The 19282-nt window shown below is 37.1% G+C and overlaps 2 protein-coding genes across 2 annotated transcripts; one reads left to right on the forward strand and one right to left on the reverse strand.

Annotated features, from left to right (window-relative positions):
* Positions 1–291: 291 nt before the first annotated feature.
* Positions 292–5995, reverse strand: LOC102689177 (NFU1 iron-sulfur cluster scaffold homolog, mitochondrial). The gene is made up of 8 exons (XM_069189065.1): positions 5902–5995; positions 5520–5620; positions 4578–4713; positions 4218–4284; positions 3690–3804; positions 3012–3078; positions 1980–2154; positions 292–1336 (listed from the first exon to the last, which is right to left on the reverse strand). The coding sequence occupies exons 1-8, from the start codon at positions 5964–5966 to the stop codon at positions 1265–1267; spliced, it is 798 nt and encodes a 265-aa protein (XP_069045166.1). The 5' UTR covers positions 5967–5995; the 3' UTR covers positions 292–1264.
* Positions 5996–7478: 1483 nt separating this feature from the next.
* On the forward strand, positions 7479–18988 carry LOC102689385 (transmembrane protein 150A). Its single transcript, XM_006630578.3, has 7 exons — positions 7479–7919; positions 13323–13370; positions 13653–13724; positions 15704–15771; positions 15968–16098; positions 16534–16711; positions 18122–18988. The coding sequence occupies exons 1-7, from the start codon at positions 7855–7857 to the stop codon at positions 18307–18309; spliced, it is 750 nt and encodes a 249-aa protein (XP_006630641.2). The 5' UTR covers positions 7479–7854; the 3' UTR covers positions 18310–18988.
* Positions 18989–19282: the final 294 nt, after the last annotated feature.

Here is a 19282-nt window from a genome sequence, read left to right on the forward strand (position 1 = left end):
CTTCACAAGCACCATTACTAAATTTAGTGAACAAATTCTAAATTGCATCCATAAAGTGGTACAACGGATTCTATAATCTCAGTAACACCCACTTTGAAAACCCTGGCGTACAGAAGAAAATAACTAAATTCTGATTCAAATAATGCTGTTAATAATGACCATTAGAAAAGGTTTCACCTATCAAAAATACTACTAAAAGCTGTACATAGCCCAGCACGGGGGGAGTGCATAATATCAAGACAGTTCTTTCCAAATCCACTCCGATGTACCTGAAAAACCACATTTAACAACTGCAATGTAAAGGTTTTATTCTGCATAGTACTGACAGCATTTATCCAGATTACTACAGTAAATATAGTACAGATAACACATTCAACTTAATCTTTTACAGTATAATCCCCTTTCTATTTTTGGTTGGAATATGTTTCACTGAAAAACAGATTTATGTTGTACCAATATTTCATGCATGACCTGACGTGCATGACATTTTTTCACATTTAACATGTATTGAGTACAGTATATAGGCTAAGGAGCACCAGTTAAATTAGGTTCAGCATTTATTATCAGACATCTGACAACATGGAATAGCAGAAATTGGGTACCATATGTGCAAACAATCTTCTTTAAATGCAAGACAGAGAATATAAGATCTAGGAGACCATCTTCATCTATGATCTTGGACTGTATCCTTTAGTCCTAGTAATTTCTGTCCGAATTCAAATGATTTTACAGTATTCCCATAATAAATACAAAAAGTACAATATTAAAGGTAGCAAACAGATTTCCTTCTTCACTTTTTGGTATGTAATAACTTGACAGATAATACTAAAATGATCAGTTAAGGACTAGATAATAAACCCATGAAAATATTGATATGTAATTATAAGGGACATTGTGAAAGTGCACAAAAACATATTTTAAACTCTGGTAATACACTATCGTATGGTACATTGGTACATATATCGTACATTGACTACATTATTTGATTGAATCTTTAGTTTATTAAAGAAATCCTGAACAGAGGACTTTTTATATTACTGGTTTAACTCTTTCAGAGTTATCCTATTACTGGTTTAACTCTCTTTTATCAGTGACTCTGTGAACTGTTTTGGGAATCTGGGCTAGTGTGTTTATAATCCAAAGACTGTATTTCAGACTCGTGACCGCTCAAAGTGCTGTCTAGTCATTCTAGGCGTACTCAGATGGGATGAATCACAGGTGAAAAGGCAGAAGTGAAGTGGTGCACACCATGCAAAATGCAGATTTAGGAGTCCTGCAGTTTCCTCTCCACTTCTGAAAAGACTTTCAGATTAATTTCATCCACCTCATCTTGAACCTGTACAAATAAAAAGTATCTGGTATAAAAAAAGATCTCTTTTCTAGAAGCAAACCTGCAATCTGTACTAACAAGTTACATTTTTTAATATAAAGTTAGACTTTTAAAAAGGATTTGTGGAATCGCGCCTTGTGACTTTACAACTCAGCTCACACCAGTTATCCCTGTACCCGCATGTGGAGAAGCAGGAAGTGAAGAAGGGCTACTCTTCAGGCCCTTCATCTTTGACGCACTCCATTAGAACATGAGGCAGTTTCCTAACAAGAGGAGCTGTTCAACCCAGCTGGCCCATTTGAAAACTGAAAGCCTGTATTCCAAACCCTCCCCCAAGAGCCGTGCAGACCATTGTGTGACATGAGCTTGGCACAGACATGGCCTGTCTGGATCACAGAACTCAATCTGGCTTGATATGAGCACTTGAACCCGCTGAGTCACGCTGGGACCCACAAGTTATATTCATTTCTATAAAGAAAAACTGCACTCTTTTCACAACATGGCTTAAAAAACAAAACGATCTATGGCAATGAAGGGGCACCTGTGCTATGATATGTTTGTGTTGCAAAAATACTAAATCCCTCCATGCAAATGGCTGGTGAGTTTCCACTGTAAGTCCCTGTTGAGGTTGTCCCTTTAGTTCCCTCACCTGCTCTACCTCATCCACCTCTGGAATGTAGAACTGCAGCATGTTCTGGATTCCGTTCTTCAGCGTGACGCTAGAGCTGGGACAGCCCGTGCAGGAGCCCACTAGCTTCAGCTTCACCGTCCCATCCTCAAACCCCTTGAAAATCACATCCCCACCATCCTCTTGCACTGTTGGTCTGGCACATTAGAAAAAGGTAAGCCCCTCAAGCAGAGCACACTGAGCGACACAAAAGCTTGCAGAATAATGGAGCCAAATCCCCTGGTTATGACACAAAAACTAGATCTCAATAGTATTGCTCAACTTGACCAATATCCAAACTTTATATACACACAGTTATATATATATATGCACAGTATATCCTTTTATAGTTTTTGCATCATTGATATTTTGTATTGCATCTCAATTCTTCTCACGCTCCATGGATCCTTTGCCCAAACTACTGTTTCATACATATTTTAGTCTGCATTTTACTATATCTCTTGATTAGCATTTTGAGATAATCAGAATATATACTAGAGAACATGCATAGCAGCAGAATATTGGAACCAACAGCATTTTCAAAGCCTCTCAGCATAAACTGACAAAATTCACATTAAAAAAGAAATCTACATTAGTGTATATACACATGCAACTTTTGCTGAAGACTGCACTAAAACTACTTTCATATGCGTTTCCTCTACGTTACAAAATTGCTTTACTGCTGATTGAATTAACACATGGCCTTTGAGAAACCAAATTTGGAATCAGCAGCTGTACATGACTTGTCTTCATGGCTGAGATTATTCTATCTTTCCAGAAAAATTGAGACATGTAGACAGGTTCCTCTAACACACCCACTCGCACAGTAATCAACTGTTTTACATATTGTACGCTACACAGTGCTTTACAGGGGAGCTGGCACCAATTGGGGGTGTGACACATCCCTCAGTGACATCAGGGAGTTGCTGTTTTTACTGGAAAGCTGAAGAAGCCCAGTTGGCTAATCTACTGGACTGTTCTAACAAGAAAGAACATTACTGTACATGTTTTTACCTGATCCTTGTGTCCAGAAGTTCCTTAATCATAGCAACGACTTCATCCTCATCTTCTTCTGACTGGGCTATAGCAATAAGAAAAGGGAAACTGTTTGACTTGTCTTTAAAGTTATACTTATTTAAACTATTAAGCATCCATCTATTCAGTCTCTACAGATTTAAAGACCTTAGAACTGATATTATTTTAGATTTATAACTATTTTGAGTTTTGATTGTAGTTTTAAATTGAGTAGTCTATCACATCTATTATGCCTCCCTTTTTATTGTACACCCTGGACTTTTACCACACATGCTTAACAACCCTCTTTCCAAAACCAACTTGAACCTGTAAAAACCTACCATTTTTGGCACATCATCAACTACCCTCTTCTTGGTAAAAGACATCTTAATTGCAGTAAGCTGTCTTGGCTGAATAAACGATTACAAAATGATATGTCTCACTGCTGAAGGAATGAACTGGGATAGATATTAATTTCAAGTTTAAGGTCCTAAACAAAATTACAGAAAATAACTAAAGGCAAACTAAGCAGGATATGACCAAAATTATAGAAAACAAATAAGCTTAATGCATAAGCTGCACCTTTTTTATAATGGGATAATTAATTATCATACTACAGATCATTGCCCCACAAACTCCATAACAGAACTGTCCCCTATAATACAGTTTTATTCTTACTGCTTTCAGATTGCGGCACTGCTCCTGTAGTTATGGGATTTCCACTGGCAAAGAACTCTGAGATTACAGTAAAAACCTTAGCCTTGATATCATTCCAGTGTATTTCATCATCCATCTGTGAAAACAGTTAATACACAGTTAATAAGACATTTCTAGGTTTTCTTTGTAAAAAATGAATGACAATGTTGTAACAGACAAATAAGTTCTGAATCCCGAGATGAAGTTTAAACAGATAAGTTTTATTGCATGCAAGGAACAATAAGACTGAATAATTGTTCAAAATACCAGTACAAAACTTCCAGTTTATAGCACTTTTTGCCACTTCTGACATAGTTCGTTTCCATGGTAATGGGGGGAGATCATGGTGTCCGGAAAGTTCCCAGACCTTGACCACTCTTAATGGTCAGTGTAAGGTTAAGCCTGGAATGTCTTGTGTCACAAGAAGTCCAGTCTTTGTGCAGAAAGGAATCAGTTAACCCCTTCTTCACATCTTATATCTTTCTTCAACAATAAACTGTAAAAATGTACCTTTGTCACTGTGATGAAGTCTGGTCCAAAGAACACACTTTTAACCCCCTCCACTTCAAAGAGGTTTCTAGAAGAAGAGAAAAAAAATCAAAATGAAAGAAATCAAAACAGTTCCTCTTACATGTCTTTGACTTTGTCAAAATAATGGATTCTTTAAAAGGGCTGTCACTAACTTCACATTTTAAAAATGTACAATACAAGTGGCAATTGCACATTTCTAATGTGTAGCACTAAGGCTTTTCATTCACACTCTTAGGCCTGAGGGGAATGAGTGGTTAATGACACTGACAATGTTGACAATACAGGTTGAGGATAGTTCTAGCCATTCAGACCCCAGCATTACAGAATGAAAATACTTGCCTTGCTAAAGCTGAGCATTCTGCAGTCTGCGCATTGGGAAAATCCAGAGTTCCTGTGCCCATAACCGGCTTCCCAGGAAGAAACTTTAAACTTCTTGGATTTGGAGTGTCCTGAGTCTGAATGAACATATACCGCACTGCAAGACAATTAACCAACAGAATCACTATCGACCCCTATGTGATTAAAACATCCATGAGTTAGCTTTTTAATTTCACAAGGAAACGGTAGATATATCTGGATAGAATCTGAAGACATCTTTTTTTTTGTCTCAACAAGACTTCATACCACATGGCCCAAGGGCTCAAATGTTTTATAAAATAATACACTCCATCCCATAAACTAGTGTACTCAAGTTTTAATATATATTTTTTCTAAAATTCAATCCTTAATAATCTGCTTGAGTTCTGAGCAAGATCAGATAGTCATAGTATTTCCTGGGCACTCAGAGAATTTTATGTAATTTCACACGATAAACCAAAGATTCTTAAACAATAATATAACAAAGCATTAAGGGCAAGCAAGAAAAACCTCACAGCTCTTCTGTACAATGTTGTATGATGATACTATTAACTGAATATAGTACAATCATGTTAGAAGAATGCAGTCGTTCTATAGATTTCATAAACACATCAAAATATAATAAGCAAATGTATTTTATATCAGTGTCAAAATCTTGTTTGTAAATTATCCAAGGCAAAGCCTGGTTCTGTATACTACCAGCAACATTTTCACTAAGAAGAAAGAGACAGATGTGAATCTCGGATGATCTCTATAACCGTTTTCTACGAGAACTGTTATTTTTTGTCCAATACAAATAGTTTTTAACACACTGCAATCATAGGCTGGGAAGGACAGAGATTATCAAAAGACATCTAGCTGAGGACGCACAGGTGTAGCACGGAAGTATGACGTTTTGACATACAGATTAATGAGATTTCATACCTGAAATATGCTTTACGGGTGACACATTCAGAAAACATGATTTGGCGGCGTTTTCCTTGGCATATAAAGAGAAACTCTGTTGCCTCACTTCCGACAATGACCTAAAACAAAGAAGATCATGTCTATCATTGCTTCAGTTTGTATAAACTTTTCTCAAGTCCCACGTCAGTAACAGCAGTCCCTGATCACGTTTTAGTATAATGTCGAAATATGAACAGACAGTTGACATTGTCCTACGTCGGAAGTTCACGTAAATCACGACTTAATTCGTGCTTAGTTAATTACAGCCCTAAAATTAAACTTCCACCTTTTGCTTTCTCGGATACAAGAAGCGTGTGTACAAACGATTCTAAATTATGATCAGTAACGTGACTGTTCGAACCTGCTGTCCCACAAAGCCGCCCGCAACCTCAGCCCAATCAAACTCAACCTCCTGGACGCCGCCATGTTTGTTTTGAAACTTAGGACCCACTCAGTTTTCTGTCTTTACACCTCCTGATACTTAAAAAAACGGATGTGATGTCTTTTGCTAAATTGAACACGGAACTGAGTTTCCTTTTTTGTTTTTTGAATTCATGATTATTGTTGCATTATATTTAATTTGTGGCCATTAATTTATATAATAATAATAATAATAATAATAATAATAATAATAATAATAATAATAATAATAATAATTTTAGGCACCATATAAAGGACTGTCGCAGAATTAAGAATAAAAAAGGGTCTTGTTGGCATTGGCAGTTAATCTATTAAATCAAATCAATGGAGGATGTATCAAATACCATGCGAGTTTTATTTTATGTTTTATGGTAACCATAAAAAAATAAATAGTGATGATTATTAATCCCAAGAACAATCACCTGCTCTGTTTAACACTCTAGCTAGATCATTACAGGCTACAGTATTCTTAATACTGTAACAGTTGGAAGTGCTGCAAATATGATCTGACATTTTTAATCGGGGAATTTATTCTTGTGATAGCAACGATGTCCTGCAGAGGTCATACAAACATCCGTTATAACATGTTTCACAAGTTCACAGGTAGTTACTGATATACTGTACTTTGTGTATCTTAGCTATCTCGTTTCCTTTTTAATCCATACACTCATGAAGAAAAACGTTGTAATTTACCTTTTTACTTTTTATTTTTTCCTCATGACATACCCCGTGCACGCATATAATCAATTGCTTGAAAATCCATATTAAAAAAATAATTCGATTTTAAATTAGTCTGTAAACCCTTTATTTTACTATCGACTTTATATTTTTTTCGAATTATTAAAATAAAAGTACAAAACATTTTGTATTTATTAAAGGACTGTAAATCAATACTATATACAATCTGTGGCCCTCTATTATACCATCATTTCCCAAAGAACTCATTGCTTCCCTTTTAATGTCCAAAAATATTTTCTATTGTGCAGCAAATCTTTGAGGAAGCCAGTAAAAGGTGTGCTGAAATTCTACAATGATCTTGCTCAATCTGAAAGAGCCATCATTTTTTTAAGTTCTTCATTATTAGACAAAAAGTTTAGTTTCTAGAAAGAGTTCTACTAGCATATTAAAGACATTTTATGATTATTAAAAGTTCTAAAATTAGAAGAGTACTTTTTAGTAACAATAACTTGGTTTAATAAGGACCACTTATCTTCACAGTCCATCTCACAGTCCAGCTATTTTCAACTGTTTTTCAATACTACCACTTTTCAAACTTCCTGCAAGGACCCCCTTGTGTAAACAGATAAAAAAGCAAAGTCATGGTATAACAATCATATATTAAGAATTAGAACAAAACATTATTTAATTATGTTTCTTTGGCACATTTGTGGTTGTAAATAATTCAGGACCTTGGGGATCTCCTAATTTTCTTTTAAGAAGAATGCAGTAACAGATGGACCACAGACCAGAAATGAGTCCAACAAGTACACTTCAAATGTAGGAGTCCAGTTTCGGCAGCAGTTGACTAGGCCAGCTTGGGAAGGTCGTGGTAATCATTCCGCTCCACATTTTCCTGTAACTGCTTCCATGTTGTGTGTCTCAGGGAGGGTGTGGTCAATTCTGTTTGCTGAGCTTTAAGGCTCAGGCTGCTCTGGACACAGACCTGACAGAGAAAAGAGATGACAGAGAAAGGAGCTGCTCCCTGAGAGATGCTGTGGCAGAAGAACATACCATAGATGCTGCTAGGAAAACGTTGCTGATTTGTGACTAAGGAATGTTGCCTGACGACCCACCTGCTGCTTGATGTCTACATCGTGACATCTTGGAAGAGGTGTCTCATTCTCGAACCCACTTACAGTCTGCGCACAGTGGCTTCACATTCTCAGTAAGAGAAATGGTTTGCTGGATTGTGATCCCTTTCACACTTTCAGCCATATCACTCATAGGCTCGTGGACAGTGTAAGTAAAACATTTTTTTTTTACTTTGCAAAGGACATGTTTGAGAGATGTTTGTCATACATCAAAACGGCAAAACGACTCTTTAACGGCCAAAAGACACGTTATTCTTTGCTTGATCTCTGCCTATGGACATGGAACCCAACTTACTGACATTTCTTAAACGATAAAAACCTTTTCCTCATATCTCCAGAGTTCTAATTGTTCAACTGCAGAATATTTCTTATGAAAGATGAAGGAAGTTAATGAAGTAATGAAACCTTTCACATGCTCTGTTCTTGTTTATTTCACACTTCCTTTTGCTTTCACAGTCCTGTGCTTCGTGAGCAGAACAATACCTGGAAAAGGTTTATAGTGATCTGTTCATCTCATACTGTATGTCTTAGGAAGTATTTTCACACCATGTCTAACATTATGAGTTAGACATGGTGTGAAAATACTAGTATTAGTATTTTCACACCATGTCTAACTCATAATGTTACTAGTATACTAGTAAAGTCTAGTATATCTGAACATTTTGTACCTTGAGAAAGCTTTTTTCTTCACACATATTTAAGAAAATACTTATCAACATTCAGAGAGGAATCTTTTAAAATTAACATTCTATATAACTGACCTGCGATATGATGAGTTAGCTGTTGTGATCGCAAATGGAAAGTGTATATTAGAAACACTTCCTGCTTTCACACGGCCGAGTTAACTAGAGTAATCTCTTTTTCAACATATGTTATCTTTGCTTAAATTATTGGATAAGCTATAACAAGTTTAGTCTGTTTAGTGGGGAGGTTACAATGAGGGCTGTAGAGAGGGGGTTATGGTCAAAGGGCAGGGTGCCCAAACTCTGGCCCTAGCCTGCGATAGGTTTTAAGAAAGTCCTACATCATTTGCTTGCAGAAGGCCTGGAATTGTGAAATATGATAATTGGAACCAGTTAAAAAATAATTAATTAGAATAAGCGACTGATGACAGGATTTGTGATAAATTCTCTCTACAATGCACCTTTATCATTGCCAATAAGAACCTCACATGCCACATCCACATTTATAGGGCAACCACATAATGGCTCCATACAGTTTATTCTCTTGCATATCCCAAACTGTAGGACACGTCAGTATGAGTAAGTGTGCATACACATTACACAACTAATGTTAAAGGAATATGCAGTCAACCATTGACAGTAGCAGTTAAATTTCCTTTTCTTGAGATTGTTTATTTTACTTTGATTTATTAGAATCACAAGATACTACATTATCAAGTTGTTTCAGTGAGATTGAAGCTGCTTGGTGTTCATTACATTATATTTATTATTATATGTAATGTATTATTCATATAATGCTTTCTCCACAGTACATTTGTAATTCAGTCTACATCCTAACCCTAGAAAGAGTGTTTTTAAAAAGCTATAATCTTCTTTTGTGTTTCACCATATCTGTACATGTAGGTGTTTGTCAGCTATGCTACAGATCTCTTCAAAAAGACTAGATGCCACTGGCAGCTTACAAAACCTTGTTGAACATCTTTAGTGACATGGATTTACAGTCTGTTAGATCACAGGGTGGGCATAACAGTGGCACTACTGCCTCTCATCTCTTCGGTCCAAAGTTCGATTCCAGACTGCAATGCCTTCTGTGCATATTCTCCCTTTGCTTGTGCAGGGTTTTTGCCAGGTTTTTTGCATTCCTACCACCTTCCAAAGAAGTGTCTGCAAAGAATGCAGTCCAGGATGTAGATAAGAAGTCTTTCAAAATTACTGAGACACATTTGCAGGTGCATTGGGAAAGATAATCCACTCATTAGCAAATCTAACAGGGAGCGGTAAAGAAATTATAGACTATTTTCATTTTGGTTAATGTACTGGCAGACTGATTTGCAAACACTACAATTTCCTTTCTGTGTGGTAACATACTTGTGAAAAATACTAGGAGAAAGGAAATGATCAGCGCTTCCTGCTGATTAATGGCACTGATAACATTTTTATCTTTGAAGTTGTCCGAAATTAAAAACAAAATCAAATTTTGCTTTGTATTCTCATGTTAAGCTATTTAAAACAATTCTGTCCAAATAATATTGTATACCTGCATGCATTGAGACCCTTCCTGTGTTTCTCATATAATTAAATGTGAATGAATATCTTTTAAGTATTAACTATTAGCTGTGTTCATCTTACCATGGCACAGAATCTCACAATAAATGGCATGCGTTGTTTTTAATTATTTCAAAGACTTTACTTACTGTGTTTTACTAGTGTAACTCAAGAAATAATAGCACATTCAAATGGAAGAAAGCTACAGTAATTTTGTTAAGGTAACAAAATAATAAATTTGTTAATCTTCAATAAACAACATATTTTACCGTACCTTCCCGTACATGAAATGAAATCAATTGGCTTAGTTGAATGTATTTTATTTTGTATTTCCTTGAGTCTTCTCATTATGTTTGTTGTATCAGTCATAATTCTTATTGATAAGAAGAATTGAGATAAGAAGACTGATAATTCTTATGACTGATTCAGAAAAACTGTTGTCTTTTTAGTTTGCTTTGTTTGTTTAAGAAACAATGTCTTTTCACAAAAGTGTTTGTGGTTGTATTTAGAAACAGTGACATTTCCAATGGAAGTCACACAATGAACACCACCCTAAGGCTCTGCGTCATTTCTTTCTTTTACTTTGATTTGAGCTTTGTGCAGGTTATAGTTAGTATATGTCCTTCACTGTTCTAAAACAAGGTGTTTGTGTAAGCATTATGTAAAGCTTACGTCACAAACGTTCCCATGTATGCTATTCAAAGCAGCAATTATTCATGAAGGTATTAAGAGGGATACCATTTTTCTCAAATTAATTCTAGAACTGCACGACAAAATGCTTAAAATTCTTTCTCAAAACTACAGTGCCTTGCGAAAGTATTCGGCCCCCTTGAACTTTTCAACCTTTTGCCACATTTCAGGCTTCAAACATAAAGATATACATTTTTTATTTTATGTGAAGAATCACCAACAAGTGGGACACAATTGTGAAGTGGAACGAAATCTATTGGATTTTTGAAACTTTTTTAACTAATAAAAAAATGAAAAGTGGGGCGTACAAAATTATTCGGCCCCCTTGCGTTAATACTTTGTAGAGCCACCTTTTGCTGCGATTACAGCTGCAAGTCGCTTGGGGTATGTCTCTATCAGTTTTGCACATCGAGAGACTGAAATTCTTGCCCATTCTTCCTTGCAAAACAGCTCGAGCTCAGTGAGGTTGGATGGAGAGCGTTTGTGAACAGCAGTTTTCAGCTCTTTCCACAGATTCTCGATTGGATTCAGGTCTGGACTTTGACTTGGCCATTCAAACACCTGGATACGTTTATTTGTGAACCATTCCTTTGTAGATTTTGCTGTATGTTTGGGATCATTGTCTTGTTGGAAGATAAATCTCCGTCCCAGTTTCAGGTCTTTTGCAGACTCCAACAGGTTTTCATCCAGAATGGTCCTGTATTTGGCTGCATCCATCTTCCCCTCAATTTTAACCATCTTCCCTGTCCCTGCTGAAGAAAAGCAGGCCCAAACCATGATGCTGCCACCACCATGTTTGACAGTGGGGATGGTGTGTTGAGGGTGATGAGCTGTGTTGCTTTTACGCCAAACATATCGTTTTGCATTGTGGCCAAAAAGTTCGATTTTGGTTTCATCTGACCAGAGCACCTTCTTCCACATGTTTGGGGTGTCTCCCAGGTGGCTTGTGGCAAACTTTAGACGAGACTTTTTATGGATATCTTTGAGAAATGGCTTTCTTCTTGCCACTCTTCCATAAAGGCCAGATTTGTGCAGTGTAAGACTGATTGTTGTCCTATGGACAGACTCTCCCACCTCAGCTGTAGTTCTCTGCAGTTCATCCAGAGTGATCGTGGGCCTCTTGGCTGCATCTCTGATCAGTCTTCTCCTTGTCTGAGCTGAAAGTTTAGAGGGACGGCCAGGTCTTGGTAGATTTGCAGTGGTCTGATACTCCTTCCATTTCAAGATGATCGCTTGCACAGTGCTCCTTGGGATGTTTGAAGCTTGGGAAATCTTTTTGTATCCAAATCCGGCTTTAAACTTCTCCACAACAGTATTACGGACCTGCCTGGTGTGTTCCTTGGTCTTCATGATGCTCTCTGCGCTTTCAACAGAACCTTGAGACTATCACAGAGCAGGTGCATTTATACAGAGACTTGATTACACACAGGTGGATTCTATTTATCACCATCAGTCATTTAGGACAACATTGGATCATTCAGAGATCCTCGCTGAACTTCTGGAGTGAGTTTGCTGCACTGAAAGTAAAGGGGCCGAATAATTTTGCACGCCCCACTTTTCATTTTTTTATTAGTTAAAAAAGTTTCAAAAATCCAATAGATTTCGTTCCACTTCACAATTGTGTCCCACTTGTTGGTGATTCTTCACATAAAATAAAAAATTTATATCTTTATGTTTGAAGCCTGAAATGTGGCAAAAGGTTGAAAAGTTCAAGGGGGCCGAATACTTTCGCAAGGCACTGTAGGTGTATATCCTTGTGATCTGATGTATTTCATCATGAAGGAAAGTCCTTTTTGAAAACATTTCTTCCTGGTGTCCAAAATACAGGCAGAGCTAGATGACAAAGGATATTCATGCTATGACTATTTCCTGTTATAGTGGCTTTATGTTATAGTGTCTCCTGATCCAGTGCTTGTTTTGCTGACATGTCACACTTATATCAACTATGATACTGTATATCCATCTAGACAGTTATATAATGTTGGCCTTAAAGAAAAAAGGCTGCACTTAATGTTTGAGGACAGAACCCCAGAAGCGTCTTAATATACATATGTACTGTAATTATGAAAGGCTTTTCTCCCTCATTGTCCAAAGGTAACAGATAGCATTAGCTGGCAAAATACAGTTTACACAGTGCATGTGTATGAATGGTGAATGGATTACTGTCTTTTAATGAAAATCTGTATTTCTCTGAGCTCCATGAATGCAGATCCTGGTTACTCATTAAAGGCTAGAGCATAAATTAATTTTCGCTGTGAGCATGACTGTTGTAAAACACCTGCATTCAAAATGAAAGAAACCATATTTAAGCAAAAGTCCACAACTGATACCGGGGAGAAAAATAACTGTGACATGCAAAACTGAAAATTCTAATCTAGATAAAAATATATGAAATCCTTTATATTAAACTAAATCATAAAGCATATTGTGGTAACACCTAGAAAATAATATATACATACAACAATGTACATGCCTGTACATGTAAATCAATCTTAGAAATGTTAATAATTAGTTGGTTAAATGAATGTCTTCATATTTTAATTAATGTATTCTGGAAGGGTCTTCCTTAATGAAACATGCTGATGCATATTTTGAGCAGTTTGAATAAGAGACTATGATTTTGTTGCTTGCAGGTATGGACTTGCAGTCAGCTACAAGCACGTATGCCCACTCAGCAACTGGTATGTTGCTTTTTTCATGATTTGCCAGTTGTTGCCCTACAACAGTTTCATAGATTGATGAACAACAGCTGAATTAATCATTTTGTATAGTTGTTATGGCTGCTGTCAAACACCACTTTATTATGCTAGTGAAATAGTGAAATTGTATTTAAGAAATTGTATGTAGTACAGAATAGCTGAGCTGATTACATTTATTAGTAGAAATCTAGGTTGTACTATATTAGGAAAATTCCTCAGATTGAGTCTGTTTTCTTTCTTACAATTTATCTCATTTAATTTCAGGAAATACACAGATGTCTGTCACCCAAATGCATCAGAACAGTGCTGCACTGATGGAAATATGCCAATGATTAGGTATGAACACCTTCCTGCTGACCCCTTTGATCACTTTAATTTATTATATTAATGCACTGAAGTGTACATGCATATGGTTTGTAAATGTTTGGAGCAGTGGGGAACTGTGTCAGCATGTGTTGGCTGCAAAGGAACAAGTAAACAATAATTCCACACTGACAAATAGAAATGAGAAACTCAACGTTTTGGTGGTAGAGCCTTCTTCATGTGTCTGTGCTTCTATGTCTATATTCCTGAGTTTTTTTAAAGACCAATCTCAAGAGAGAACGGATATTAAAATGACCAAATTTAAGACCATTATGTGAAAACACAGTATTCACTTTTGCATTGTTTTAATATAATGGACTACTTCATCAGAGCCTCCTGAATATCATTGATAATTGCTCTGAGCCTCTCAGACCATGTCTTTGTTACCTGTTCCGCTTCTTGGGCCATAAATCCAGCATCAGCTGGAAAGGTCTCCAAGTCTGTTTGTACCTGCTGGTGTCTTTAATTGACACGTGTCAAGCAAATACCCATGCAATCTTTTCTGCTGTTTTTTTATGAGGTATAAAGCCATTATCATACTCCTCTTAACTGCCAGCAGTTCCCTACCACTTTTTAGATGGTGTTCATTCTGCAGGGACATTTCTCAAGTTGAAAAAGGTTGACAGATAACATAGCCCAAAATGACTTAAAAGAAGAAAATACTACTACAGAAAAATGCATATATTCATTGAAAAATATGAATTGCTAACCAGATGTACCCAGCTTTTTTAAAAACCTGGATGTTTTTCGTGTCTCCACTCACGGCGATGAACCCTGCAACCGGACATGGGGAGAATGAGGAGGCACGGACAGGCCACACACCCTTGACCTAATGTGACAGAATATGTGGTGTCATACAGGAGATTCAGTGCTAGCTGGAATGAGAGGCACATTTCTCGCCAACAGTACCCCAAGCCTGCAACTGCCAGGAAAGTTGCAGGGGTTACAATTTCGCTGGAGAATTGGTAGGGCAAAGGAAACTGTCCTCTCAGTGACACCCAGTCCATAGCGCCCCACTGTTGGGGAGCAATAAGAATAAGAATAAGAATAAATAATAATAAAAATAATAACAATAATAATAATAATAATAATAATAATAATAATAATAATAATAATAATAATTGCTTACACTTATATAGTGCTTTTCTGGACACTCCACTCAAAGCGCTTTACAGGTAATGGGGATCCCCTCCACCACCACCAATGTGCAGCATCCACCTGGATGTACTTGTCATAGCCTGTTAGTGATATGACACATGTTCTAGCTGAGGCATTCAGGAGCCCTAATACGTCTGTTTATACCAGAAATACCTCCCCATGGTTACTATGTGCAAGACAAAAATGTATCATGTTCCCAATGTTCAGAATCTTTAGGAATTTTGAGTTAAATGGATGGGCTATCTTGTGGACGGCCTCTCTCCTGACTCGCTTGAGGATAATGAACCACAACTTCCCCATATGTAAGAACATAAGAAAGGCTGGAAATAAACGAAGGGCATTTGGCTCACCTTATTCATTTGGATGCTAATAGCTACAGTATGTGATCTGAGAAAGGCCCAGGTATTAATTTCTCACCCACAGTCATCTGGGAAAAACGTAACCTCTCACATATATCCCTCCTGTTGAAGGAGTGATGGGCCAATTACTAAACATGGTGAGTATCATTCCAAAGGCAATACAGAGGATGGTGAAATGGGGTGCTTGCATAACAGACTGGACGCTATCTCCCCCCCCCCCACAATTAAAATGGACCCAATCTTGGGAAGTGCTACACCAACTGGTGCAGAATCCCAATGAGGTGGGAGTTCCCAATATTTTGTCAGCAAGTGTAAGTTTATGCCATCTACATACATCATTTTGATTTTTGTTATTTATCTTCTGAAACAAAATAAATCTTAGAAAGTGCTTTTATAGCTTTATGGCTATTAACCTAGCAATCCTTTTCTTTGCAGCTCATGTGGGAAAAACCCACCAGAAAATTCCTTGTTCACTGCTACTTTCAACGCAGCAGCTGTTTTGTGTAAGTGTCATAAAATGTGAAGTAAGAGAAATGTGTTTTAATGGGAAGGCATTGGTACTTTTGGAAAGATTAAGGAAACAAAGTAGAGCTGATAGAAATGAGAGTGTCCTTTTTGTCAATTTCAGCATTGTACAGAGGCAGTGAATTGTGCGTAGCAAACTCAAGTGTTGAGGAATGTATCTTTTTTCTCTTTCAGTTCTCATATTCTGCATCTGCCAACATGCTCATATTTTGGATAAGAACAGTAACTATGCCTTACTCAGCAAAGCAAACCTGGCCATTGGATGTTTGGCTGCATTTGGAGCTTTTGTCACCGGAAATTGCAATGTAAGAAACCGATCAATTATTTGACTTACAGTTGTTATCATCAGCCTGGGGTCTAGAATGTATTTGCACTCAACCAAGGTTATACTGGCAGATTTGCAGTGCCTTTTTTGTTACTTCTGCACACATGCACATTGTGTCCTAACACATCACATCAAGAAATCATACTGTATTCACATCAGCAGCCTACAAATGGGTTACTTTCTAAACTGATCCAGGGTTAATGGAAACATAAATGAGCACCTATATTTCTGAGTTATAAACCAATACTGTATATATAGAACTAATGCATGTATTCATGTACAATAATCCCAGATCACTTTATAAAGAGGAAAAAAAAAACATTTTTGTTTCAGTGGAAATATAGACATTTGACAAACATACTGTTTCCTGCTTTACAGCTAGTGCTTATACCTTTTCCTGTTGGTTGTATTTTAGCCTGTTCACGTGCGATGGCTTCACTACCTGGGAGCAGCACTGGGCTTTGTATGCCTCTGCTTTTACACTTTGATACTGACAATCCTGACAAGCAAGTGCTTCATCACTGGGCTGGAGCGCTTCCTTGCTCCCTTACGGATTATTTTAACTGTCGTTCAGGCTTTGTCGACCATCTTCTGTATCCTTTAAAGTCAGGTCACTCACTGAAGCACCACTCAGGTAATGGGAATTCACGCCGTTTTGTCAACTGTAGTTTCAGAAGCATAAACAAATGGCAAAATCGAAACAATGTACAAAAACAAAATTAGCACTGCAGCTATAATAATGTACAAACATAAGATAAGATCACTTGATAAGCCATATACAATTTCTTGCATTACGAATTTGTCTTTTCGCATACCCCAGTTTGCTCTCCATGAGACACCAGGACAGGGAGAGAAGCTTGGGGTCAGAGCACAGGGTCAGCCATTTATACAGCGCCCCTGGAGCAGCTGGGATTAAGTTTATATGTTCCAGAATCCAACAGAATAGGATTCCTCTGCCAGCTGCGAGATTGAACCTGTAACCTTCCAGCCCCAGGCGCAGATCCTTAACCACAGTGCCACTGCTCTGCCTTCCCCAAACTCATGCCTTTCCCTCACAGACAACATAATCTTTCTTGTTTCTTCTCGACTGTCTTGGTATGTTCCAGTATTGCCTGATGAGGTGCAGAGCTGAGACCGGTCAGAAAGCCCGTTGTCAGCCATGCACCTTTGTTTCAGGGCTGTAATCAGATATAAGGTGACAAAGAGTAAAATATTTAAAATAATATTTTAAATAAAGTAATTATTTAAAATAAAATAAGGTATCACAAGCAAACAGTACATGATGGCCAAACCAGAGTAACTGGCTTAAGCTGCGTAATTAATTAGAAGTGAGAAGAAATCTTAGTCCTAAAGAGTTCAAATATCTTTTGTTATTTGTATAATTCTTGTTTTGTTTCAACTGTCTCTTCTCTCAGACACCAAAGAACAAATCTGGAACACGACTGTGTGTTTGCAAAACTGGGAACAGTCTTCTAATGTTTCCTGTCAGCTCTTTCCAAGGCTGTGTGAAACACATGCTTAGTGCGAGAACAGAGAGGCACTTGCATTTCTCCCTGACATTTGAATATTTGCCATTTGCCTGAAATTATCACTGACAGATTTAATCAAATTCAAACTGAATATGAGCTCAGTCTGGCACATAACAAATGTACCCTGATCTGTTCAGACTTGCATATAATTTAATGTCATACATTACCACTTCCTAACGAATCTAGAAAATATCTAGAATCTAGAATCTTGAACATATTTTTATTTACTTATTCATTTTTATTAAAACTGGACTTTACCCTTGCATATTTCGTTGCCGATCCTAATGAAACATTATCTGACTTGCCACAGGGATTTTGCATAGTTGACATAAATTCAGAAAACCTTATGACGGCTGCTGAGCAGCCAGCAGTCAGGTTTACAATGCATGGCGTTTACAGTGGTCTTCATGGGAGCTTATGAGAATACTAGAGTCAACCTTTGAAGTCATTTCTCCTTAACTACAGATCACCCAGATGTGGTCTTCTTTGTACAGCCTGAATACAATTATAAGCACATGTCTGCCATTTGCGAATGGACTCTCAGCACCAATATCCAGCTGTTCGAGCTGACTTACGTTGCTGAATTTTACTATTTCTCCTCCTCCATGCTGTCTGTTTTAATACACAAAAGAGATGAGGAGAAATCATTGATTTTGTCCTGATGCTCAGGTTAACTGTGATTAATAATTGGTAATAATTATTGGTGAGTGTCAATAGTACCTCACTCTCCCATTTGACACTGTTTAATTTTTGTTGTTCTTTTTTCCTCCAAATGCATCCTTGTAGTACCACAGTGTAAAGAGTTTCTGCAATGAGTACTGCTGTGTTGTTACACCACATACAGTATATATGATAAAGTTTTCTTGAATCAAATATACTGTAACTCTACCTCATTAGAAAAGCAACAGACTTAGTACAATCTATTATTCTGTTTTCTGTAGAAAAACTATCACAGTTAATAGCCTGGACATGTACTGGAAGTGTAACCAGCTTTGAAATTCATTTATATGTTGCAATATTTTTTATCTTCAAAGCAAAACACTGGGAGCTTTGGAAATTGAATTGTTCAATTGTCTTCTGGGCTTGCTGTGCCCTTATAAATAACTGTATCCTTCTGTCATTGGGTAATGTTTGAATTTACCAGGTCCTGTTCACAGTATGTCTGAAACTCAACTGTAAACTCATATAAATGGTAGAATAACAAAATGACTGAATTAAGCGATGTAATTTTTTTAATTCAAACACTGTACATCAATGCAAGTGTCCATAAACCCAAAGTTATTAAAATGTGATTTCTGCAATGATGTCATATATGGATCTGAATAAAACTGTCTGGCCTAAGGGAGTTTCTTTTGCCATAATTCAAGCATACAAAACCAAAACTATAGAGTGATCTGTAAAATCAATGTATACACGACACATATCTGCACATGTAGAGATGGGCATTTCAGGCAACCAAAGTTCATGACTAACAACACCCAAGAATTAGACGTGTTCGAGTTATTGGGAAGAGTGGCTTTTGGTTTGACTTGCTTGGCTGAACTAAACTCCAAGTGTTGTAAACCAAGAGGTAGTTGCAAAGGTTGAGATGAGGTGGAAAAGGAATTAGAGAAATGACATCAGGGATGATTATGA

The sequence above is a fragment of the Lepisosteus oculatus genome, chromosome 4, assembly GCF_040954835.1.
Source record: "Lepisosteus oculatus isolate fLepOcu1 chromosome 4, fLepOcu1.hap2, whole genome shotgun sequence".
In the NCBI taxonomy this organism is placed as follows: Eukaryota; Metazoa; Chordata; class Actinopteri; order Semionotiformes; family Lepisosteidae; genus Lepisosteus; species Lepisosteus oculatus.